Source organism: Drepanopeziza brunnea, assembly GCF_022702325.1.
Source record: "Drepanopeziza brunnea f. sp. 'multigermtubi' strain 214-2 chromosome Unknown ctg16, whole genome shotgun sequence".
Taxonomy (NCBI): Eukaryota; Fungi; Ascomycota; class Leotiomycetes; order Helotiales; family Drepanopezizaceae; genus Drepanopeziza; species Drepanopeziza brunnea.
The window spans coordinates 1,478,017-1,503,197 of record NW_027094079.1 but is presented as its reverse complement, the minus strand read 5'-3'; the positions used below and the strand labels follow the sequence as shown (position 1 = coordinate 1,503,197).

General features: G+C 50.2%; 8 protein-coding genes across 8 annotated transcripts; 3 read left to right on the top strand and 5 right to left on the bottom strand.

Annotated features, from left to right (window-relative positions):
* Positions 1-2,608: 2,608 nt before the first annotated feature.
* L3040_008706 (uncharacterized protein) lies at positions 2,609-2,996 on the bottom strand (the record flags this gene model as incomplete). Its single annotated transcript, XM_066157166.1, has 3 exons — positions 2,609-2,611; positions 2,702-2,743; positions 2,811-2,996. 3 exons carry the CDS (start codon positions 2,994-2,996, stop codon positions 2,609-2,611), a joined length of 231 nt encoding a protein of 76 aa, XP_066010425.1.
* Positions 2,997-4,074: 1,078 nt separating this feature from the next.
* L3040_008705 (uncharacterized protein) lies at positions 4,075-5,436 on the top strand (the record flags this gene model as incomplete). The annotated part of the gene is made up of 2 exons (XM_007290862.2): positions 4,075-4,161; positions 4,309-5,436. The coding sequence occupies 2 exons, from the start codon at positions 4,075-4,077 to the stop codon at positions 5,434-5,436; spliced, it is 1,215 nt and encodes a 404-aa protein (XP_007290924.2).
* A 361-nt stretch (positions 5,437-5,797) lies between these two features.
* Positions 5,798-6,724, bottom strand: L3040_008704 (uncharacterized protein; the record flags this gene model as incomplete). The annotated part of the gene is made up of 4 exons (XM_007290863.1): positions 5,798-5,846; positions 5,981-6,133; positions 6,303-6,409; positions 6,674-6,724. The coding sequence occupies 4 exons, from the start codon at positions 6,722-6,724 to the stop codon at positions 5,798-5,800; spliced, it is 360 nt and encodes a 119-aa protein (XP_007290925.1).
* Positions 6,725-7,848: 1,124 nt separating this feature from the next.
* Positions 7,849-10,642, bottom strand: L3040_008703 (uncharacterized protein; the record flags this gene model as incomplete). Its single annotated transcript, XM_007290864.1, has 4 exons — positions 7,849-8,538; positions 8,586-8,796; positions 8,902-8,970; positions 9,021-10,642. The coding sequence occupies 4 exons, from the start codon at positions 10,640-10,642 to the stop codon at positions 7,849-7,851; spliced, it is 2,592 nt and encodes an 863-aa protein (XP_007290926.1).
* A 1,761-nt stretch (positions 10,643-12,403) lies between these two features.
* On the bottom strand, positions 12,404-16,963 carry L3040_008702 (uncharacterized protein; the record flags this gene model as incomplete). Its single annotated transcript, XM_066157164.1, has 5 exons — positions 12,404-12,703; positions 12,760-15,555; positions 15,606-16,049; positions 16,103-16,200; positions 16,276-16,963. 5 exons carry the CDS (start codon positions 16,961-16,963, stop codon positions 12,404-12,406), a joined length of 4,326 nt encoding a protein of 1,441 aa, XP_066010424.1.
* Positions 16,964-17,849: 886 nt separating this feature from the next.
* L3040_008701 (uncharacterized protein) lies at positions 17,850-19,460 on the bottom strand (the record flags this gene model as incomplete). Its single annotated transcript, XM_007290866.1, has 2 exons — positions 17,850-18,889; positions 18,938-19,460. 2 exons carry the CDS (start codon positions 19,458-19,460, stop codon positions 17,850-17,852), a joined length of 1,563 nt encoding a protein of 520 aa, XP_007290928.1.
* A 308-nt stretch (positions 19,461-19,768) lies between these two features.
* L3040_008700 (uncharacterized protein) lies at positions 19,769-21,601 on the top strand (the record flags this gene model as incomplete). The annotated part of the gene is made up of 1 exon (XM_007290867.2): positions 19,769-21,601. The coding sequence occupies one exon, from the start codon at positions 19,769-19,771 to the stop codon at positions 21,599-21,601; it is 1,833 nt and encodes a 610-aa protein (XP_007290929.2).
* A 1,614-nt stretch (positions 21,602-23,215) lies between these two features.
* L3040_008699 (uncharacterized protein) lies at positions 23,216-24,931 on the top strand (the record flags this gene model as incomplete). Its single annotated transcript, XM_007290868.2, has 3 exons — positions 23,216-23,250; positions 23,309-23,318; positions 23,429-24,931. The coding sequence occupies 3 exons, from the start codon at positions 23,216-23,218 to the stop codon at positions 24,929-24,931; spliced, it is 1,548 nt and encodes a 515-aa protein (XP_007290930.2).
* Positions 24,932-25,181: the final 250 nt, after the last annotated feature.

Here is a 25,181-nt window from a genome sequence, read left to right as displayed (position 1 = left end):
GTCTGTGTCTCCAGATCCGTTGGTTTTGGAGCTTCGGGTGTAGTCGGGTAGCACTTCCTGGGGGAATACGTCCACTTTGATACTCCCAAATTCAGAGGGGAGGCCTAGGTAGGTAGTCCATGAGTGGATAATTGCCGTCGATGTCTCCGGACATGGTCTCGATTAGGATTCGGCGTGACGAGAAAGGATACCCTGATCCCGACGCTCCCCAGCCTGACTTCTGGTCCTGCCCAGAACCTGCAGCAAAATGAGGGGAACGAAACATCACCAGAGATACTAGCGAATTTTGACTGTCCAGAGACCTCGATCTTGATATCATAACTGACCCCCATGTTGAGAGTAACAGCCTCGATCAGCAAATTGCTCAACTCCGCCATCTTCTGGAAATTAGGCTGTAATCTGAAGTGAAACGCATTGATAGCTTGCGACTAAGTCCACAGGGTCTGTCATTGCCTATCTTGACTTTCTCTTTACCAGGGTTAGCAGGAAATGTTAGGATTTCGCCCTTGAATACATGTCAGTTTTGCCAATACCGAGACTGAGTTCACGAGCGAAGCCAAAACCAAGAGAGGTATTGCTCAAAAGAATCAGCTACAAAATGTAGTGAGTACCAGGCTTACAGATTTGCCGTGCCTGAAAGTAGCCGTCGGTATCAGAGTATGCCGGATAGAATTGAAGATTGTATCGCGGCTGAAGGCTGGCATACTAAATATCAAGGTCCGTGCGCATTCTAATAATCACGCCGAAAATAAAGAAGAATAAATGAGCTCCAAGGAGTCGAATGGTATAATATTTGTAAGGTTTCTATTCGCAACTATCACGCAATTGAGAAGTGATGGTTGAATATCTAAAGTTGATTTTGATGTTCTCGCTTAAGTGGCCAATAGCAGTTGCCTAGTACTGTATACCAGCTTCCAACCGATGTTCCGTAAACGTGCTATAGCTGCTGTCGGCTGACGCGTGTGGCATCCGTGGCAATACTGGACTATGAGTTTATGAAGGCGGGCGGGAGTCCGTCTAATAGATGACTCTCCTCGATATAATGTCTTCGCTCCGACGAGACACAGATGATAAAGGAATACGTGAGGAGGGGGAATATGGAGTGGTCCTGCAGCTAGTGCCTCGGAACGCGTACCTATGCAATGGAAGAGATGGTAGAAGGAGGGGATGGGGCGAGCCTCTCGAGCTGTGTCCCGTCCGTGATGTCGATTCGGCGGTGGTATCCAGGTCTTGTCTTCAACCTTCATGTCCCGGCCGAAGGTAGGATCATGAACCATAGAATTGACGAACCATCGAATGGGACGGCATCTCGCTCGGATTGAAGTAGCCAGCTGTAGGACTGATGGCATCGCTCATGGATTCGCAGGCGGATGCTCCATTCGCAGAGTACAGGCTATCCGAAGGATGCGACATTTTATCCTGGATGGAGCTTTGGGAGTAGGCTGTTTGAGGAGAGACGAAGCAGGAAATTGATACCCATACAGTAATGAGTGAGACCCTAGAAGCAGTGGAAGAAGAAATAAGATAGGCGCTACAAACACTCAGCGAAATAGGAGCATATAGACGGAGCATAAGCACGGAGGAACATGTAGACCGTCTGCCGTTTGATAGAGCGGATTAAGCTATAAGCCGAGTCACGTGAAAGGCTCAGAGTTTCAGAGCATCTTGACGACACCAGACTTTCGAGTAGTATCATATAAGTACTATAATCGTTATTGTTGGATCGCCGGTAGCGAACGCTCGCAACTTCGTAATCACTAGCGTGCAGCGCACGTAGCTTTTTGCAGTTGCAAAACAATGGGTAAAAATGGTACTTGACTTCTGTGTGTTCCCCAACGTCTAGGGGAGCTGATTCCTTCTATACGATTAGAAGGAATCACGTGTACTAGCTTTATAATAGGTTTTCTACCGAAGTTGGGGGTTCCCTGAAAGGCGTGCCACGCTAAGCGAGGTATGCTCATCCGTGCCTGAGATACCCGAGCCTGCCACATCACCCCCACCTACTAACTACTTCGGGTCGATATTGATGTACTACTACCAACAGTTATCATTGAAAGTATGACCAGGCACGATAAATAAAGATACAGTATTTTTAATTGGACAGAAAACTCTCCCCGGTGCTGTCATCTTTAACACCAACGCATCCGGAAACCTATTCGCCTCCCAATCTCCTTAGCTCCTTCATTTCGGAGATCTGAAGTCAAACCATACAAACGGGTCACTGGTGATAGCCCACTAAACGAATATTCGGTCTTGTATACAAAGCATTAAAGCAGTTGTATGTAACATAGTCCCAGACTAGCGAGTTCATAGAAATACAGAATAGACCAGCACTCCTGTAGCAACCTCTCCATCTCCAAGAAAACGACCTCCAGTCTTTACTCTTGGACATCGGGCGCGGGTTGTCGGCAACGTAGCACTAGAATCTTGAATGACCAAATAAACAACTTAGCCGCGGTGAGGGTATACGCACGCAGTTAACCCAGCAATCCTATTGAAACAACGTTAGCGAACATCCAGCGGCCCTTCTTTCGTACTTGGGAATGGGGATACGTACGTCGGGAACACTGTTACACCATCCATCCGTACATTTAGATCCCTAATTCAATCACTTATAAAGTCAGGGAATTATACAATCGGTCAATGAGTTTTTTGTTTTTGTTCTTGGACCCTAAAGAAGGGATGAGAGGAAGGGACTTACGCCGAGACATGGCCAACTAAGACCAGCACACTTGTCCACGGGCTGCGTTTGTATAACGTTAGATGCTCATGTTGATATAGGCGGTTGCATATTTGATAGAAAAACTTACAACGTCGAAGTTGATTCTATTCCATGTGCAATCTACCTCCTCACGCTTAGCCAAGCCAGGTAATGTCTTCACATTCGCGAGACATGGGCCGATGGTCGCAAGTGCGACAGCGAGAGGGTGAACTTTGGTAGAGTAGACGGCAGAACTTTTCGCCACCAAAAGCCCGGGAAAGGCGGTGAAGTACATAAATTAGCCTTCGCAGTGAGTATGCCTGAAAGCCTGAAATCAATGAAGATGCCACTTATAATAGTCAGTGCACTGACTTTGTGACCTGCGGGCTCTCGGTCACAGTCAGGACAAGCAAGTGTCCCAGGTCAAGCAAGTGTCCCATTTCAATTATTTTAACTTGTATTAGAAATAACTTAATAACGAATAAAGCTATGATATTAAAAATTTGATAGTTTTAAAGAGCTCGATTCCGCCGATTAATGCATTCAATTTTTATCAATATAGCTCTTTTTATTATCAAGTAATTCAAGTTGCAAATCGTAAAAAAAAATTGTTTTTGATTCTTTATCGAAAAGAATCGAAAATCGCGATTTGTATTAAGAATAAGTCAATAACAAAAAAAGATACAATAATAAAAATTAAATATACGAATCGAGATAAGTGAATTATACTTTACTTATTAAACATATTATATATTTTTTATTATTAAAATAAGTAAAATAACATTTATTACGCAAAATCACAATTGTAACAGCGAAAAAAGCTCGGACAATTTAGCGAAAATTCAAGAACATCAACTTTTCGATTATATTTGTAACTTAAACAAAATAATAATTATACAAGTTATAATAAAAAAGCTAAATGGTACGAGTCCGCTTGATTAAGAATTTTTTAAATATCAAATTTTTATATCAAAGCTCAATTCAAAAGACGATTAATATTCAAAAACATAGATTTTTTAATACAAAATATTTGATTTTCAATCAAATTCAATCGATAATCAAACATTATTTATTCTATTTATTATTAAATTATTAATAAAAATATTTTATACTTGGTTAGACTTTTAAAGATCTCGATTACGCCGATCTATGCATCTAGTTTTGAATATCATAGCAATATTCGTTGCTAAGTTATATCTAATACAAGTTGAAATAATTGAAATGGGACACTTGCTTGACCTGGGACACTTGCTTGTCCTGACTGTGACCGAGAGCCCGCAGGTCACAAAGTCAGTGCACTGACTATTAGTTGCACAATATCGAAACAGTAAAAGAGATTCATTCCATTTATCCGGCCGCCTCAGGGTCTCTCCATGACATCCATGGCACCCATGTCCCTATCCAACCCCCCAATCCACATCCTGGGCTTGGGGAACCTCGGTCGGCTATTCGCCCACGCTGTAAGTAAATAGACCTTCTCGTCTAGCTGGTACTCCTCAAGGCCCTGCTGATACAGATCTCTGTCTGTTGGTTCACACCTACCACATTCTCCGTAAACGTTAAGATAGAATTGATAGCATAGCAAACAGCCGTTAACAACCTGCAAGCTCGCTATCCAACCAACGCCGCCGAAATTAACCCTCCTCTTCCACCGGCCCAGCCTGTTCGCAGAATGGGCCGCCGCAGGTTCCAAGATCCGAATCACCACCACCAGGGACACACTCTCCAATCCGTCCCGGGATAACTGCATAACCTCCCAGTCATCCAACTACAGCATCGAGCCCACCGACCAGGCCACCAACTCCACCATCAAGAACCTGATCATCACCACCAAAGCCCCCCACACCGTCAGCGCCCTCCGACCCATCGCCCACCGTCTGAATGCCCAGTCCACGCTCCTATTTGCCCAGAACGGGATGGGCGCGCTGGAAGAGGTAAACGAGACCTACTTCCCGGATCCGTCGACCCGGCCGAGGTATCTAGCGGCTGTAACAAGCCACGGCGTGTACTCCCGAGGACCATTCCACAGCGTCCACGCCGGACTGGCCAACATAACTATCGGCACCGTATCCCCCCCTACCTCACGGCTCACCACCACCAAAACCACAAAGGAGAAAGAGAGGCTACCCGACTCCGACCCCGACTCCGACTCCGACACCCGGCACTTCCTCCTCGACCACATCACAGCCAGCCCAACCCTAAACGCGACCGCCGTCCCCGCGCACGAGCTCCTCCCCCTCCAGCTCGAGAAGCTCGTCGTCAACGCCTGCATCAACCCGCTCACAGCCCTCCTCAAACTCCCCAACGGCGACCTCTTCTTCAACCCCACCAGCACAACCAGCTCAACCAGCACACTCGCCCTCATCCACCTCCTTGTCGCCGAGTCCTCCACCATCCTGCTCGCCCTCCCCGAACTGCAAGCCGCATCAGCCGGGACACGTGCCCGCTTCGCCCCGCGCCGGCTGCGGGAGACGGTGGCCGCCGTGGGCGCCAAGACGGCCCGCAACGTGAGTAGCATGCTGCAGGATGTGCGGGCCGGCAGGCCCACCGAGATCGAGTACATCACGGGTTATCTGGTGCGCCGGGCGCGGGAGGTCGGGGTCGAGTGTGGGAATCACGAGGTGTTGATGCGGATGGTGAGGGAGGGGAGGCAGGAGGAGGTTCAGGGTGGTTGTGGGGCGGGTTTGGCGAGGTGGTTTCCAGATGTGGAGAATGTGGTGTTGGAGAATGATTGATTATCCTGGATGTTGAGGAGGAGGGGAAGAAAAGTTGGGTGTGAGTGAGTGATGTGGGTGTGAGGCTTGGAATCGCTTGCAGATGTGATGTTTACTCTCGCTTATATGCCTTATGCCTTTGCCTTTGGGGGAAAAGTTGGCAGCACTCACTACTTACTGCTTAAAAAGAAATTGCGGTACAGATTCGAAAGAAACGAGTGCTGTGTATGACCTGCGAACTACTTTCAGATCAATCGGTGATTCTTGCCTTATTTCCTAATACAATGTGTACAACGCCCTTCTCTCCAGCCTGACTTCACATTCAGCCACTTAAGCCTAAGCACCTCTCATCTCTTCGTCCCTATCCACCAAAAGCAAGACTCTACTTCGATATCTGACTCGGGGTAACCGCAAAAGTAGGACGTACGAATCTACACACCCACGCATTAGCCCACTTCCACATCTCATCCATCGCATTCCCCAGATACGAAATCCCCTGCCTATCCCCGAACTTTACTCGCGGCTGCAGGATACTGCAAATATCCCCTATAGATGCAAAACATACCGATCAGAGTTATAAGCGCTCGTCTCGCTCCCAAGCAACGCCTTCTCCCGCGCCTGATCCGCGTAATGCCTCCTCACCAGATCGCGATCCTCCTCCGCCGTCAAAAGAGGAATGAGGTGGATTCTTGACCACATCTTCTCGCGGGCAAGCTCACTATACCCCAGATCAGTATTCAATCCAATTCGACTCATCCCGACCCATCCCATCCCCAAATCCCCAGCCTAGCCTGATCTGAGACTTCCCCCTCCCATCTCCCTAACCAATCCCAAGTGCATACTAACACGGATGGGAGTATGATGGAATGGTGTAATATAGAACCTACTTCTGCTCTCGGATCCCCTTGCCAACCTTGTAGAAGCCAAAGCCCATCATGCCAAACATCGCCGCCAGCATGACCGAGGGCCGGAATCCGCGCGCGGGGAGGTTCCTCTGCCGTGCACACACAGTCCGTCAGCATGTTTCTTCCAATCTTCCAGTCTCCCTCCGCACACCCCGCGCTTCATGTTTGCTCTTCCGCCATTTGTGCTCCATCTAGCTCGTCGAATCGAATCGAGTTCCATCCCTCTCAACAGCTATTCCTCCAACACCCTCATCCCATCTGTCATCCTCCTCACCACTCCCCCTCATCCCCTCCACCAACAAGACACAAGAAACCCTCCCACAAAAAAAGAGGAAACCCATAAAATCACGCACCTTATACTGCACAGGCTCGTACCCCCCCTGAGGCGGCAAATCTTGAGGCATTGTATCGTATCGTATCCTTCTCCCTTTCCTATCTCTCTCGCCAATCCTTCTGTCTTCTCTCGTCCTTTCAATCCTCTATCCCTCTTCTTTCACCTCCCACTTTTCGGAATTTATTTCCCCGCTTTAACCGTGCCGAATTCCCGTCTCTCGCTCAATCTATCGATGCTTTCGTCCGTTTGTGCGTCGCGTGCGTGCGTGTATGCGTGGTTTTCCTCTTTCTTCTCTCTGGCAATGCTTGAGGTTGAGGTTGAAGTTCGAATTGGAATTGAGGCTCCGGCTCGGTACGGTGCGGTAAAAGTGGAGTGCTGAGCTGAGCTGAGCTGACTAAGCCTACCAAGCCAACTCCGTACAGTGAGAATTGAATTGGATTGGCTAGCACACACACATCCCTCTGCATCTCCGTTCTCCGTTAGGCAGGCTGGTAAGTATATACTTACATATATACATACATAGCTGCTCAAAGTCATGAAGTGCTAATAGTAATATTAATAGTAGTAGCGGCAGGATATGATTTATATCACGAGACGGACCAACAACCAACCAATACCAGTCAGTACGAAGGATGGTAAAAAGGGATCTTTCTCCATTTCCTGCATGCTAGCTAGGCAAGCTACCGTAGGCTAGGCCAGGTACCCAAGTTTTCGAGCTCTCAGGTTATCGCTCACGAAAAATTACGACGCCTGCCCTATATGCTTTAGCCATGCCATGCTGTACTGTGCTGTCCTATGCTTTGCTTTTCTTGTCCTATGCTTATGCGTCTTCTGCTTAGCCCATGGACCGAAACCCCATCCCATCCAAAGCAAGCCGCGCACCCAGCCATCCATCCATCCAAAACATGGACAGAGAAATACAAAGTTACGCCGTCCGTGATTCTTTCCATCCATCCATCCATCCATCCATCCATCCAGCCAGCCAGCCATCCGTCCGTCTGTCCCTTGACGATAGCAAGCTCCGGAACACCAGCCCGCTCTAACGGGAAACATGCGATATGTATCTCATCCTCTCCCTCCCCCGTGCGTGTGCTCCTCTGTCAAAATCTCAGGGGAAAAAAAGCCGCTTCAAAACGTAGACAAGAATGTAACCCTCCCCCACCCCCCGTCTCCCTCCCCTCAGCATCACTCGTGTCAAGCGGACGCATCCGCAGCACTCTTCGCTTGCTCCTCCGCCTCCCTTGCAAACTCCGCCTCAAGATCAGCCTCCAAATCGTCTCCCCAGCCATCATCCACATCTTCATCCACATCCTCATCCACATCCTCATCCACATTCTCGTCCTCATCCGCAGCCGGCGTCGACAGACTATTACTACTCTCCTCGAGTCCCAAAACCTCACCACTTGCGAGCCCCGTCGTCCTCTCCTTGGCAATGCGCTGCTTCTTCGCCAGCTGGCTCTCTTCTTCACTCTCCCCATCTTCCGTGGCTTCGTCGTGGTATCGCTTCTTGCCTTGCCGACTCCGCTTACTCGCGTCGCTCGCTCGGCTGGTGTCACTCTCGCTCCCGGAGTCTGAATCGCCTTCTTCGCCCTCCGAGTCGGAATTCATGAATTCTGCTAATTCATCATCTGCTTCTCCCCAGTTGAATTGCTGAAGGTCTTCGATTGGGCTGCGTCCCTCTTCCATATCGCTTGGCATCACGCCTTCCAAGTCTTCGACTGTCTCATCTTGCGAGCTACTAGGCGCGTCGTCGATCCCATCCTCGGTACCGTCCTCGTTACCGCCCTCGGAAGAACTAGAGTCAGAGTCGTCAACGGAGGAGGCTGTACTGGAGTTGGAGTCGAAGCCTGAAGAACGCACGCGATCGGCTTCGTGGATGGTCACCTATCCATGTCAGGTTTTTCTCTTCGGGTGGGTGGGCCTAAGCTTACCAAGTAAGGGGTCTCGTCCTCCTTCTTCCACTTACTCATAGAATTCAGCAGCCACTGCTGGTTCACAATCTTAATGTTCGGGTACTTTGCCGCCTGCCGGACTTTGTGCGTACGGGTCCTACTCGTCGAAGCTACGAGATGCGTCACTTTGCGGTTGACCTTCGCCTGAATTTTCGCGCCAAAGCTAACAACTTGTAATCCAATCTCAGTCCTAATCCGCCGTAAGTGTCTGATATGAGAGCATATGGTACGAGAGAATATATGGCAAAAAAATTGATCATGCAAAATTTGGGGCAAATGAAAAGAGCTTGAATACCTCATGATATCTGCTTGTAGCGGTACGAGGCCTGACATCACAATTGTGCAACCCTCTAATGTCTTTGTCCTGTTTCATATTAGTAAGGAGCTCTTAGCTGGAGGGTTTGGGATAATTACTTCAACCGTGGCATGACCTGTCCAATATCAGGCACTATCTTGAGATCTGCCGCACTAGTCTTGATTGACATCTTCTTGTTGTGTCCCGGCTTCAACTGTGCAACCCTACCTCCATGAGCATTAACCAATGCACCGTCATACTCCTCATAGAACGCCTTGTGCACCTGAGTCAAATGTTGCTCCAGATACTTGAGCTCCACATCGTTATCGACAAGCAGGTTGTGTTTGTGTTGAGGTTGTTCGGGTGCCGCCTCGCCTTTTGGCGTATCTTGGGCCGGGGCCTCACTGTCCTCTTGCTCGAGCTTCTCTTGCATATGGAGCAGTGGCCGATCCGTCAATTGTTTCTCCAGGAACTTCTCTTGCTCGGCAGCTTGTTCAAGTCGCAGAGCTTGGTCGTCGCCACTTCCCATCCTCACCAGCTCCTCCAGGGCACTAATCTTCGATTCGCCCTCCTTCTTGGCTTCGTCTGGCTCTGGCTCGGCAAGCTTGACGGCCTCGGGGCTGGCTTCCTTGAGGTTGGAAGTATCTCCGTCCTCGCCTGTTTGGGCTGACTTCAGCTCAGATTTCGACGTCTTTTTCTTGATAATAGACTGCATCGGCGGTAACTCTTCTCTCTTCGGCAAGAAACTCGAATTGATGTCTCCAATTCCCAGGAAGAAATCGTATGGAACTACCTTGATCAGGTTCGGTCGGTTTTGTGGCCACACATCCGCCCGATCATCGATGATAACCACCATCTTCGTATCCACCGGGAACAGTCGCGCTAGACTCTTTGCCGTCACATTTCCGTTCTCATCTCTGCTAATGATCCGATCTCCAAATAACTTCTTGTCCGGGTCGACGATCTTGGCGATATTAATAGCGTAGGCCCGCGTACCCATCGTGTACACATGCAACTCGTACAGCTCCGAGATATGTGCCAAGAACTCCGCCAAACCAGGCCGCATCTTGATATAGTACCAGCATCCTGACGCTAGGCCCCTGGGTCCATCATCATTCAGCTGGAAGCTCTTGACATCCTTAACAGCCTCGTAGTTTGGAGAGTTCTTGTCCCTTTGCCACTCCCCCACCGTCGGCTCAATACACGCGTGTATGATCGTCTGATCGAGATCCACCACCAGCGACAGCTTCCGATGCTTCAGCAGCCGTCGCTGCAGTTCATCCTCCGCCTTCGACGCCTCGTCCTGACTAACCTTCAGCGATGTATGGTCATGAATCATGTTGATATTCGCGCGCGCGGTATCATCACCGAAGCTCGCAAATGTCACCTCCGTCATGTCCTTTCCACACATACCGCACAGGCCCTGGAACTGCACACTATGCGGGCACGTCTCCTCGATGTCTACGAATCGCATGTCCCGCTCGATGACCATACCTTCCTTCACCTTCCACGACTTGAGGCTGCCCTCTGTAGGACTCTCCCACATGCCGTACGCCGTCTCTGCCTTGGTCCATTGCGCGCCCTCTTCCATAGATGTTGTGTCACCGACGACGACGATGCGCGGCCAACTATACTCGAGGATGGGCTCGAGCTTCTTGATTTCGTCGCCGGGCTTCTTGAGCAGCTTGATAATGGTGAGCGGGTACTTGAGCCGCGCCCCGAGGTTCAGTAGCTTGCCCATCTTGTGTCCTGGTCCTCCGTCGGGATATCGCTTTTCTTGTGGTCATGCAGATCCAGGTTTTCTGTATTCACTATAAGGAAAAACATAACAACAATTTAGCCAATGTTCGAAAGTGAAGAGGTGGGTGGGGGAGGACGCAGATAGAGGGAAGCAAGCAGGGACCGCCCGAGTCAACGCGCAGCCTGACAAGCCTGCAACAGCTCGCGCAAGCTCCATCAGTACACAGAGCAGCATCTTCACTAAGCCAGAGGACGTACACTCGTGGCTCAAGCTTGTTGGAAGCTTGCATAGATGGCGCGTGAAGTACCAGGTGCATCTGCGCCAACGCCTTCTCCCCCAAATTCCCGCACCAGTAGGTATTCACCTTGTATCTCTGCGTCGCAAGTATGCTCTCCTCTCTCTTCTCGTCGATATCTCGGTGGTTCGCAGCGTGATGGAGGAGTGCGCGTATACAGAATAGCAATCTCGTCCGTTTGTTGGTTTAACGTGCTTGGTTGACGCGCGATAGGTACTGACAGGGATGTTGGATTTCGTCGGTCCGTCTCCACTCGTCACGGTTGGTAGGTGGAAGGAAGGTGCTAGCTTCCTTAGTCAGCAGAGCCAGCAGAGCCAGTTCGGATAAACTAATTTGCGGCGGTCCGGGTTGGGTTCGATTGGGGGGTGGTCTCGTTTCTTTTTTTGGTTTGTTCTCGCTACCGTGCGCCGCTGGTATTCGGGCTGGGGGGATTTCATTCTTTTTAAGAAAACAAAAGTGGAGAGTTGGGGCACGTGCGTCTGATAGGCTGCGGCGGCGGTGCATGAGTTGACGCGGGCTTGGAATGCGCCCAAGTCACGCTTTCGGCTCAATCTCGTCCGGATCCGTTTGCAGCCAATTTGTCGGGCTCCCTACCAAGACCGGTATGTATTTATGTAAAGGGGCAAGATATTCTGTGATCATACAAGTTACAAATCCCCCATACATAAAAAACATCATAACATCCAGAATAAACCAAAGTTCGTCTGTTCATGTACAAAGCAATCCCTGGAGCACCCGATCATTATAAAATAAGTCCTCTTATATGCTCTCTCTACTGAATTAACCAAAGAAATAAGTGGCTCGAGCAGTACCCACGAAAGAGGCCTCACAGTCTGTACCCTCGACGACAAGCCTCTCAAATAATAGGTTATTTTTGGCCCAGTGCAATGAAGATTTGAACTTGAAATTAAATCCTCCTCTCTACCTCCCTACCTCCCTTCCCTACCTCTCTACCTCTCTACCTGCAAAACATACTAAGCGAGCCCGCAGCCCAACCCAACCCAGCCCAGCCGAAGCCGAATCGAAACAGTTTCCCCAGCAGCTACGGGCGTGATCAATACCTACTATCTACGCAGAGTCTAAAGGGACAGAAGTACCTTATATAGCTATTGACTGCTATGCACCAGGAAAGTCTGTACTATACCACCCCTAATTACTCAAGAATACAAACACCCCTTCGCTCGTAGGACCCAAGAATGTTAGGTAGGTAATGTCTGTCTGTCTGTCGTCTTCAATACAAATTTGTCGCCGCACTCCTCGCTAGCTCGCTATATTCATAATTGTATCGTATCGCGTCATCGGTAGCATCCAATCCAACCCTAAAACCCCGCCAGACTCCCTTGAGACCGAAGCAGGAGAAACGAAAGAACTCGCTACGCCACGCCATGCCGTTACCACATAATGAACCAGCCCCTCCCTGTATCACTCTCTCCCACGTTTATCTAGCTAGATCTCGATGCCATCCCTCAAGCGGCAACATCGTCCTTCTCAAAATTGTCAAACGCGCCGCTCCCCTCGCTCCCCGTCGTCGTTCCACTTTTCCCCGTACCAAGGTTCCCCGCCAGCCACCCGCTCTGTGCGAGACTATCCCAGTCATGAATGCGCTTAACGAGCGCAGGATCCTTCTCGTCGCCGATGAAGGTCCAGCTCTCCTCGGGGTCTTCTACAGACTCGTCGCTGGACTTGCCGTCGCGGCGTTTAATGAGCGACTTGGCGTATTCCAGGTCGCGGTAGATGGACTGGATAGCTGCGTCGACGCCGTGTTCCTGGGAGCCTTATGTTAGATTCACGTGACACTCGAAAGAACAGGGCAAGAACTTACACTTCTGATTGTCTCCCCCAGGACCTTCGCCTTGACAATCATCCGCTGACTGTTACACGCCTCCCAAATCGCTCGCGAGAATGTGCTAACATTCAACTTCTTGAGATAGATGCCTACGCCCAGATCCTGCACGCGCGATCCATAAAAGTACTGGTCCCCAAAAAACGGCTTGATGATAGTTGGCACACCCGCCCGAAGACTAGCGCCTGTAGTTCCAGAGCCCCCATGATGGGCCGCAGCGTCAATTTGTTTGAAGAGCCAGTCATGGGGTGCAGACTTGATAAGGTGGATCTCAGCCGGTAAAGGTTCTTCGACGGCACTGGCAGCCTTTTTGTCTAGGCGGTCAGACCAGCCTTTGGAGAGAATACAGCGAACATCCGCTTTGAGGACTGATTGTACGATGGTGTTGGTCATTGCCGCGGAATCCTGGACAACGATCGAGCCGAAGCCGACGTACACGATTTTCTTGCCGTCATGCCGAGCTTTCTTGATAAAGTCCGTCAGCTCCTTCGGCGGTGTCCAGCCTGTGCCTTCGTCTAGAAACCAGTAGCCTGTTACGCGGATCCAGTCGCTGTAGTCAAGCGGCGGCACGACCACTGATGGACTGAAGTTGTACAGGAACGGGACTTTGTTGGGTTGCATCTTTTCGAGACTCGTGGCTTGAAGACCGAGTTCTTTCCGTCTCCAGCGGTTGACTTGACCAGCGATGGCTTTCCAGAAGACGTTGTCGAACATAACATATGTGATGTAGTTGTAGGCGCCGCCCATCTTATGATCGGGTACTGCGAATGCGTGTGGGTACGCGCGAGTCCGAGTCCATGGCATGGAAAATGCTCGGAAGTATGGAATACCCAGTGCCTCGGCAATGTGTATCCCTCCCATAGCACTCGGGCTTTCAATCAAGAGATCACTGTCCTGGCAGCCAGCCCAAGCTGAAGAGAGTAGCTCATCGATCCACCCTCGAAACTTGGAAGATGCTTCCCGTAGGAAAGAATAGGTGAACATCCCGTTCTCAACACAAATGCGCATGAGCTCCGCTGGATCTCCTTCTACAGGTGCGAAAGCGATTCCGTGACTCTCGATCCAATCTTTGAACTCACGGTGAGTGGCTATTCGAGTTGTGTGACCTTCCGCCATCAGTCCCTTGCAGAGGGCAATGTACGGCTGAACATCTCCACGGGAACCAATAGTCAGGCAGGTGACCCGCAGAGACTCTGTGGGCTTGAAGTTCAGAATGGACGCTCTAGGGTCGTCGAACAATATTGGTGATCCATCGGTTCTAGCCTCCTCAGCCGTCTTCGGCATCTTCACGTCATGATCGGCAAAGCCTTCCATCCGAGCTTGTTGGAGAGACTTATGCTCATCACTGGCAGTTTGAGCGCTCTCCTTCTCCTCCATCGTCAACAGCCCAGATTCCTTGAGGTATCGCGTAGACTCCAGATTCTGGAGCAACGTAATGGCGCAGTCATCCCGAGTATCGGCTTGAGAGAATTCGAAGAACAGCTCTTCGTGTCCTCGGATAACCACCACCAGCCCAGAGTACCCAAATCGGAATCCTTTCTCCTTGTCAACATTCTCGACATCCTTCAATGGTAGAATAAGCTTCGTCCGTGTACCAGGCAGAAGACTCCGAAAGCAGAACGACCTATCGCTGATGTAGATCTTGCCATAGAGAGGTAAGACTCTGTGAAGATATCCAAAATACGATGCTTGAAGCTTTTCAGTCGCAGGAAGAGCAAAGTGGTCTCGGAATCGATCCCCATACGACGCGGTGTGATCTTCATCATCATCGTACATGTTGTCTTCCGGAGCAAGACCTTGCGGCTCGTCGTAATGTTTCTTCCCACCTTTCCACATGCCTGAGACTTTCTCAACGTATCCCATAGACTCGGTCGCCAACAAAGTGCTCATACGCTTGGAATGCCGATTGAGATATCCTGCAAAGCCAGCTGCGCGTTGCAATGGGTAGGCTCCAGCTTTTACAAGAGTTTGCAGTGTTGGCGCTGAGGAGGATGGCTCAACTTGATCAGCATTTGATGCTGCCATTGAGCCTGTCATGGCAGTGTGACGCGGGTTCGGGGCTTCCATCGCTGTGTTGGCTGTAACACGAGACGGTGAGTCAGACCGCGAATCGTCGTTATTAGAATCGGGGTCTCTTCGGCAAGTCGCTGACGCTGAGCGCCGGATAGTTGGCGATAGAAAGACGTCCGATCCTCTCAGTATCTGACTGGCAGACGCTTGCGTATCGTCACTCGTTGAGAGTACCGCTGCAGGCGATCCTGGTTCTTCTAGTGAGTGAACAAAGGAATCAGACGAGCCTGGTTTCTCTGTGTGGCGTCTTTCATCAAGACCGGGCCTGCTTGAGCTCCGCCTGTTCGCGCTAACGCTACGGATAGCCCCATCCATGTTGATTCTACCCAGGTCGACACTCCGTCTATTGAAGTTCTTGAGGTCCATGCTCCTCCGGAATGGATCCGAACTTGCTCGGCTGATCTCAGTACTAGCACGGGGACTGACTGCACCTAAAGGTGAGAGAGTAGCCTTGACACTTTCTTCCAATAGTGGTGTTGCAGTCTGAGTGGGAGGTGGTGGTTGTATTGGTCTTTTCTCTTTCGGTCCCTGCAATGAATTCCGTCTTGTATAGCCAATGCTACGTGATCTAGAGCTCCGCGTGCTATCTATTTGGGTTGGTGAAACTAAGACGTCTTCCGGTATTTGCTGAGCGGTAGTGTCTTCAACCAATTTCTGAAGTACATTCAAGGCTTCCTTCCCGAAACTAAAGAACGAGAAGAAGTACTAGGCTCGGTTAGTAAGTAAACAAAACTTCAAAGGAATCGAAAACGGACTTCATCGATTGCGTAGGTCTCGTCATTATCAATAACCCGAATCTTGCAAGTATCCGCAAAGTCTATGATCTGACTGTCCTCAATATCGATGATGTTCTCGATAGGTAGTGAAATCTTCACACTGTCTCCCTCATTGTGCGAACGGAAGATGATTTTCTGCAGCGACTTGACCCATTCCTTGGCACTCGGTATGCTGTCGGCTTTGAAGTTGAAATTCCTCTGATGTGTTACGACCGTGAAGTGTGTAGCGTCCTTCCCTTTCTCCTTGTCCGCCACTGTCGCTGAGATTCCATAACGCAAGTCGATATTACCGCATGGAAAGTACAAGTCGGACGGATCTGAGTAATAGGAGAGAACATCATCCTTCAGTCTGAACCAGTACCGGTTGTATTTTGGATTCCGTTTACCAGATTTCGAGAGGTATCCCGACTTGACTACTTCATTCTAGGTGGTGTCAGCCCCGGTCCTTCGAGCTTCCGTCAAAGCCCAGCACTTACAGATTTCTTAGGCAGATATGCGTAAAAGCATATGTGCTTAGTTGTAATGTACATGTAGCCTTGAAGTAGGACACTCTTTAATAACCAGCACTGATATTCTACACAAGTCAGCTTTTTGTGTCCTGGAGTCCCTTCAGAAATTGGGAAGCTCTTGCTCCCGTTCAGTCTCGTACCTTCAATAACATCTTCCGCAGCATCGAACTCGAAGATATCCATCAGCTGTTTCGCCAAAGTACTCGAGGCCGGCTCTTCTGCAACCGCCCCTTCCCTCAAGTGGCCTGGTTTCGGTCTAGGAAGATCAAAACTCGGCCGCAGAGACAGCTCTGCCTTAGCCTCCAACATCCGGCTCATAACCATCGTATCCCTGGGGTGCCCATGCTTACTCGGTGACTTGAGCGTAATAGCTTCAGAAGAAGGATCTATAGAGGGTAATCCAGACCCAGCACCATTATTCGGCTCCCTCGACTTCGACCTCGACCCCAGCCCGGACAGGCTCCTCAAAAGCTTGTTCTCCGAGAACCTCGTCCGATGGTTCTCCTCTCCTTTCGCAGGTAGCTTCCCCCTCCTCGTCTTACTATCCACTCTCAACTCTTCAGGCCCCCCCGCAGGTTCATCGTCGTCGTCGCTCGAACCCCCGTCGAATCTAGCATTGAAATCGACCTGGGAGCCCGCCGCAGCTATCATACCAAATACAGACTGATTCATGTAGGCGTTCCGGCCGTGCAGCGCGGTGCAGTCCTCGTCGGCATCGTCGCCGTCCCGGAAGCGCTCTGGGATCTCCACTGTGACCTGGCGGCCCTCCTTTCTCTTCTTCGTCAGCTTGCGCGCCACGCGCTTTTTCGAGAGTCCCTCTGGCGCCATGGCGAGTTCTTGTCGTGAGGTCCAGATAGCGAACAGCTCGAGGCAGTGTTGTTGCTGATGGGTGGTGGCTGCTGGAGGGAGGATGGTAGGCGAAGCTGCCGCGCAGTCTTATGAAGCGTTATCGATAAGCCTCGTCTTGGGCGACTGAAGCGGCTGTGGCTGTGGCTATCGCAAGTACGGAGTACCGTATCGATATCAGATCGCGGGTCACTAACCGAGAAACAAGGATAGTCACATGCTTGGTGGGGGTGGTGGAAGAGGAAGATGAGCCGATCAGAAGATATTGGGAATTGTCTGAGGTTAGCTTTCCGTAAATTCAGATGAGAAGCAGGGACATTACAGGCTGATCACGGGATTGGATAGGGACTGCACACGATTCGATGACACGCTAAGTTACGGTAAGTAAGTAATCGTTTTAAGGTTCTGTCTCTCCCTGGGTCTCCCCCCCCCCCCCCCCCCCTCCCCCCCCCCCCCCCCCCCATCCACACTGTAAACAGACCAAGACGTATATGCCTCTAGACGTGCTGTCACAGCCCTGTTGTCAGCTTACCAGCTGACTCAAAATGCATAGATAAACAGTCACATTGGACGGCATGTCAAGGCATCCAAGGGGCGACAACTATCTCTCGAGTACTGGCTACAACAGAACCAGGACCTATGCCACTTCATCGCTGAATTTCTACTGTGTCCGAGCGAGCAAGCACACCGCACCCAGCTGCAGTGAGAGCTCTGCCTCACAGCGAATAGCGAAGTCCGACGCCCTGGAGACGCCGTGTTCCCGCTCCGGTCAACGCCCCAAGTACCGGTCGGTAATCGACAAAACCAAAACCAAAACCAAACAAAAGATGCCTGCCTACCTCCCTATGCAAGAACATAACGTACGACATTACATCCAAAGACACAGCTTTCCACTCGCGGTTCCACCGGCAACCCAGTTCTTCGTGGGATGAAAATGCGCAACTGCCGGCACAGCAGTGATTCCTTCTCCACTCAGTTGGGCCAACTGTTCTCCGCTTGAACTATACACGTCGACAAAACGGTTCATGTTGCCGATAGCGAACTTGTCAATGCCATCGTCAGGTCTTTCTTGCCATTGGGGTTTCAAAATCGTGACCCAACGGCCGGTCTGATTGTTGTGCTTGATAGTAGCAGCGGGTGCCATAGCATCATCGTCGAAATCCTGCCCAGGCGTGAATGATCCGGCCTGAGGGAAAGAGTGAATCTTGATCGTATCATCGTATGAGGATGTTGCAACGTGACCTCCGGCAGACCATGAAGCATGGGATACAGACAGCCGGGAGGTGTGCTCGCCCATGAGCGCTGGAGCTCTCGATTCTCCTTTCCCTTTGATGCTCCGCAGGTCCCAGATCTTCAGAGTTCGATCCAGAGAAGCTGTTGCGATCAAATGCGAGTACAACGGATGGCTGGAAAACCCTCCTAGTTTCTTGTCGGTGAGCTGCCAAATCTCGGCATCGGCAGGCTTGGTCCTCAAATCGTATCTACCGAACGAGCCTTCGAGCGTCGAAAAATACAGAAAATTTTGGTCGGAAGCCGGGATAGATATACATGAAATCGGCAACTCCTCATCCGCTGATGCGGGCGCAAAGACTTCCACGGCTACACCTTTTTGCAAATCAAATTTGCGCACTGAAGAGTCGTACGAAGCTGAAAATAAGTGGTTTCCGTCAGCCGGGAAGACGAACGAAGTGATTGTTCTCGAATGCAGCTTCAAAGCAGTGATAGCTGGCTCGGGAGTGTCTGCTTCCTCCTCCTCCTCGTCGTTGTCCTCGACCTTGGCTTCTGGTCCGGTTTGAGAAGCATCGAAAATGCCCATATTCCCCAGCTTGTCACCCGCGAAAATCAGTGCTTTGTCTTCGGAAGGATGGAAGCCAAGCGAGTAGATGCGCTCAGGAGTGATTTTGATTTCTGTAAAAATCAGCATAACTTGTCTCCTGACGATGTAAAGAGACCTACGATTCGGCTCATATCCCTCATACAACTCTAAGCCACTCATTGTCTCCCTCAAAGCCTTCAATCCCTCATCCGTAGTCTCCTTCACATCCTCCTCAGTGAAAGTCCTTACATTCGGCTGCGCACCCCGCATAATTCCCGACAAGAACCCCTCATCCCTACGGTATTTCTTCCCATCCACGACAATATCACTGAAGTTCAGATCCCCCGTAACTCTCTGCTTCTTCGCCTTAGCCTGCTCTGCCGCAAACTCATATTCCACCTCGGCCTTGCGCTTCTGCGTCTCGCTGTCTGCCTCGATACCCGCCAACCGTGAACTAGTCCTCGAGGGTCTGGTAATCTCTTTCTTTACAGGCGTCGCTTTTTTGCGTGGAGCAGCGGATTTCGGTCGTGCGATGGGTTTGGGCGCAATCTTCGCTGCGGCAGAGGAGAGGTCCTTGACGATTGCTTGGTTTGTGGCGATATTGGCGAGACGGCTTCGCTCAAAAGCGCTCATTTCTTCTTTCTCCTTCTTTACGGGCGCCATAGTCTTGGACTGAAACTGCGGTAGTCGGGTTTTGCAGGACGTATGGAAAGTTTGTGGTTGTTGAGGAGAGAGAAATATCGTTAAGGTCATCTACACGAACATGGCGCGTCCAACCGGTCGATGCACGCGACGAGGCGTCTCACTAGCTTAAAATATCTTGGCTGGCCCAAAGCTTATCGCATTATTATTTTGTTGGCCAGAGCTCAATGAAAGACACCCATACCGTAGCAACTACACCATTCACAACAGTAGAATATTCAACGGCCGGGATTCCATGCTGCGATAGCAAAAGATCCGCCACCGCCGTGATGCTCGCCTCGAGAGCCATCGCTGAAGCTGGGACAGCTGCATCAACAGCGATGCCTTTTCTCTACCAGACCAAAACCCTTTCCAGCTGGGCATGGACAGGAGCGAAACCTGTATATCGAGCCAGATACCGATCTGCTGTACTTCCAAGGCACTTGAGTTGCACAATCCGAGCCCAAAATACAGACGAGAGGACTACAACAGAGACCCCCGGTCCAGATACACCTGCGTCCAGTTGCGGCCCTGCCATTACTCCAGATGCTCTCGATACTCCACCGCCCTGCGAGGGACCCAGCATCCGGAGAGTAAGAATTGACACGGGCATCGGACCTCGTTACATTAGAGCAGACTTTCCAGTGCCAGACAATCCTGAGCCTAATCAGGGCTTCAAGATCAAAAGAAATGTCTATCACAGACCCTCGGGCCTGAACTCGTCTCCGTCGCCGGGCATTACTTTACCTACGAAACCGCGATATGCATCGCTTTCAAGGCGCACGGTGGCCAACCAATTTGACGCTGACAACTCGCCGATCGAATTCGACGAGGAACTGGAAGACGAAGATATATTTTTAGGGAGCTCGGACGACATTCAAGATCTGACAATGAAGCCCGAATCGCCCAACTCGACAATCACCGAAACCGAAAGAGCAGCCTTCCAGAAGATATTTTCGGACATCTTCCAAAGATCTCAGCGCTCTGGTTCTCCAGGAATTGGATCAGATGGGTTCAATGATGCTTACAGCGCTTCGGGACGGGCTGAACAGCATGACGAGGGTTCGAGTTTTGCAGTACCGAGCACTATGAGCAATAAACCGGTCTTAGAAAATCAGCGGGAAGCGAGACTAAAGCTCGAGAATATTTTTGCGACTGCTATGAAAACGAGTGTTCTGAGTCGAGAACAAATGGAGGCAGCCATCAAGAGGTACCCGTCTCCACTCAGAGCTGCAGCTGCGAAGGCCATGGGTTACGTCGCGGAGGAGGACGAAGCAGAAGCAGGTGAGACTACTCGAAGATTGCTGGATACGGAGCAGCTGGAAACTCTCAGGGAGCCGGAGAGAGCTAGGGTGGAGGCTTTGATGATTTCTGCCAAGACCGATTTTGAGTTGATGGAAATCATGGAGAAGGAGGTATTCTCATTGATTGCGAAGTTGGGACTGGCCGATGCTCCAAAATCGGGGGTGAAGCCGTCACAAGAAGACTCGCCGACCAAGGCAAAAAGGGTAAAAGGGTGGAAGAAGGCGGAGCTGAGAGCAAAAAGAGAGCAGAATCAGGCCCCGGCGCCCAAGCAAACTGATGGACTATCAGAAGGGGTAAGAGAAGATCCGATAGAGGATTCAGCGGTCGAATCTACTATCCCGGCTGTTCCTAAAGGACCATTAGATGGTGTTTCCCCCCTCGCCCTCTATGGCCCTCTCTACCCATCCTACCTCCTTTTCGGCCTCCGCCTCCTGGACCGATCCTTCGCTAAGCCATCACCCCTTGCCCTCTCCATACTCCCCAAAATCAAATCCCTAGGTTTCATCTCGCACGTCCTAGGCGCAAGCACCCAACTCTACAATGAGCTCCTCCGCATCTACCGCTACCGATACGACGATTTCCGCGGCATTCTTGATCTTCTTGGTGAAATGGAGGATGCTGCTCTGGATTTCGACGAAGATACGTACAAGATCGTGCGTGATATCGTAAAGCTGCAGACCTCGATTCTCCGTGGCGAGAAAGGGACTGCATTGTTCTCTCTATGGAGAATGCCGGAGTTTGAACGCCACCGATTTCCAAAATGGCATGCGAAGATTCGCGAGGCTGTCCGTGAGAAGGAGAGACGACCCAGGATTTAAGCGTGGTGGCCTCGTTTTGGGACTCCGAACGATGATGTAAATAAACGCTTCTGTATCATATATATCGAAAATCCTACATATCATACTTGTGGTATCTACTCAGAGCTGTAAATTCTTCTATAAGTCTCCCCGACTCCTTGATTCCAACCCTCCAATCTATGGACGAAACTACCTTCCTTCGCCAGCTTCCACCAACGGAAGATAAGGCCAATACCGATGCCCTTCCATCCCCCATATCGACACCCCGTCGTCGTCAGGATTGCTACACTTCACCTGCACATCCCATTTCAGCTCCCCCTCCCTCTACCTCTACCTCACACTGTCATATTCCTTGCCATCACCTCCAAAAAACCCCCTCCACAAATCGATTCGACCTCCTCCGCAACCTCCTCGGCCACTGGAAGGAAGAAATTTGATTGAAAGTCGCGAAACACAATGTCCTCCTCGCTTGCCTGGCAGTAATCGACATAGTGTTTTGCAAGATTGGCTAACCAGAATCATTCATCGTGAAAGCGAGCATTCTCTCGCGACGGTTTCCCCAAGCTGTAAAATAACCGTGATTTGAATTCAAATCAGATTTGATCCAAAATTCAGATCCAAAATCGTCAATATCTTCGCTATAATTTCCTATGGAACGTAGTCTTAACGGGACCATTAACACTCAAAACCCCGTCCATCAAACAGTTTATGTGGCCCGATTTTGCTCCCAAGTTTTGCAGTCCTCTAAGTTCGTAGCCGTGTTTTCCAAGTCACAAGAAGACTCGAGTGAGAGTGTGTATATGTTTGCTTGGTTGCAAGGCGTGGAATGAAATGTGCGCAGAATAGAATTATACGGCAAGTTTGGAGATTGGCAACTGTAGAAACTTTGACGCGCATCCTGGGACGTTTTGAGACAAGGAATGCCAGTGAATGAAATGGAAAATTCAGGCGAGAGTGAGGAAGTGAATCCATCACGTCTGCATCTTTACGCACATCCGCGTCTTCATGCGCATCCGCATCTGGAGTGCTAGACTCCATCCATATAAGCAGAGACTTCTGCATTTGAATGTATCGCCTCACTCTCACGCCCGTTCAAGACAAGACTCGGCATAAGCAGAATGCCATTGTTAGGATGATGAAATGAGAAGGCATAGCATTGTAATACCGAATGTCAGAATAGACCGAAGTGGTATCTTCGCAAATCAATGTCTATATAGTAGGTAGACAGGCTGTTACTTATCCTACAGATGGTAAAATGAAGATGTAACTTTGACATGCGATTTAAGCTTAGGTTATAATAAGAGGTGGGAGAACGTTGATCATATCGATGTGGTAGAGGAGAGAGATGGAAATAAGGCAGAATAAATAATCGTCGAGGCTCACCTAAGCGAGCCGACGATTATACTACGTATATTAATACTTGTAGAAGCAGCCGGAAGATTGTTCCCCCGGGCCCGCATCAACTCGGCTCGGCTCAGCCTCGCCCCTCCCTTTTGCCCCCACCGGACTCGCCTCCATGGAAATGGAGTCTAATATTTGACTACGACTAGCCCGCGCACTCTCTGAAACGAAAAACAACGACCGCCACACCACACCACACAAACATACCTACCAGCAACAGAATTCTCTCTAGACATGACCACGCCCGCTACTCAGCGCCTTGCTGCAACGTAAGAGACATTCGTCCATTTTCTGGAGAGGGATCGCTAGGCTAACATCAACACGCAGAGCCACCCCCGTAATCTATATCCTATACATACTCTCACCCATACCTACCGAACAATAGCCATGGAATCAGATTCGGAAAGCAGCGATGCCAATGTCTGGGACTTCAGGCTTGCGCGCAAGTTCTCCCATGCCTTCAATTCAAGTTTCGAATCCGAATCCGAATTCGCCACCGAACTCGACGTCCCCGACCTGGCACGATACGATCCCAGATCAGATGTCCCCAAGAACTTGGGGGACTTTGACCGACTGTTCATATTCCTTGGTAAACCCTTGGATATTCCCCCACCGACAGTAAGACGTCTTTCGACAAGTTCGTCTTTGTCTGCGGGTACGCTCGGTCAATCAACGCCACCAACATCCGCCCAGGAAGATAATGAGCTAGACGATCTGGAAATTTGGGACTTAAAGAAGGAGGTTCGATGGGAGGACGAAAGATGCCGGCGCAGCCTTTGCAACAAAGATTGGTGCCCGACGGAAGATACTATAGGGAGGGTGGCTCTTGCGCCTACTCGAACACTGGCCGTAGAGCCTTTTACGCATAGCAATGGGTTTGGTACCGGCAATAAAGGAATACTCGGTACTCCTCAGGAACTTTCAACTTTTGCAAAGTCTTATAAACCGAGCTCTATACTATCTTCTCGGAAACTACCCGTTGACCGAGCTTCCGTCAGGCTGTTCCAACCGGTATCACCTCAGCCAATCCCATTGAAGCGTTATTTCGATCACAATATCATTCGACCTCTTCATATTCTTACACCTGAGGAGCAAAATACCCAGCTCTTGGAGAAACTGGCCATGAACTTCCCAAATGAGGCGACACAGATAAGCCGGTGCCCGCCGTTAGGAGACACCATGCCCGGCGGAATTCACATATTCGTCGACCTGTCCAACATAATAATTGGCTTTGCTAACAAGCTTAAGCTGGAAAGAAAATTTTCAGAAGAGGCACGTGTGAGGCAGCCGCCTCTTGCCTTCCGTTCTCTTGCCCACATTCTCGAAAGAGGTAGAGGTGTTGCTAGACGTGTGGTACTTGGCTCGATGATTTTTAAAGCGGACTCGCAAGAGAAACAGCCGAGCTTTCTAGCAGACGCTAAGCTGCTTGAGTACGAGGTCAATATTTTAGCAAGGGTGGCTAAACCCCGGCAAACTACAAAACCGAGGAAGGCGAAACGTGGAACGGGTTATGGCTTCGTCACTTCCGGATATTCGAGCGCATCAGAGTGCACAACAGCTCGACTGGTCATGCAGGAGCAAGGGGTGGATGAGATTTTACACATGAAGATTTTGGAAAGTCTGGTAGATAACGAGAAGCCTTCGACCATTGTTCTTGCCAGCGGCGATGCAGCTGAGGCCGAATATTCGGGAGGATTCCTGAAAATGGTCGAACGAGCTCTTCAAAAGAACTGGAAAGTGGAGATTGTCGCTTGGTCTTCGGGCCTCAGTTTCGAATACCGGCGGAGAGACTTCCTCAAAAAGTGGGAGGGGAAGCTCAAAATTATCAACCTGGACACCTATTGTGAGGAAATGCTCGCGATGTATGCCAACGTGTCTGGCAACACTGGTCTCTTGTGTATGGATGCAGCAGGCTCGAATACGATTACGAACACGGATGAAGCTGCATAAGAAATCAGGGGGGTTGCAATTACGTTACATTTACGTGCATAGCATCGGAACTGGGTATAGGTGGTCGCGTGTAGCCATGCGGTGGAGTACGGCACTCATTCTGTATAGCGTTAGACATCAACGAGCAATATGGTGGATTTGAGCATTTTCAGCGGCATTGGTGGTACTTTTACAAAGAACTCATCTTTCGATGGCTTGGGGATCTTTCAACTCTAAAGTTTACGGAGATTCAAAATATATTCTCTGTACG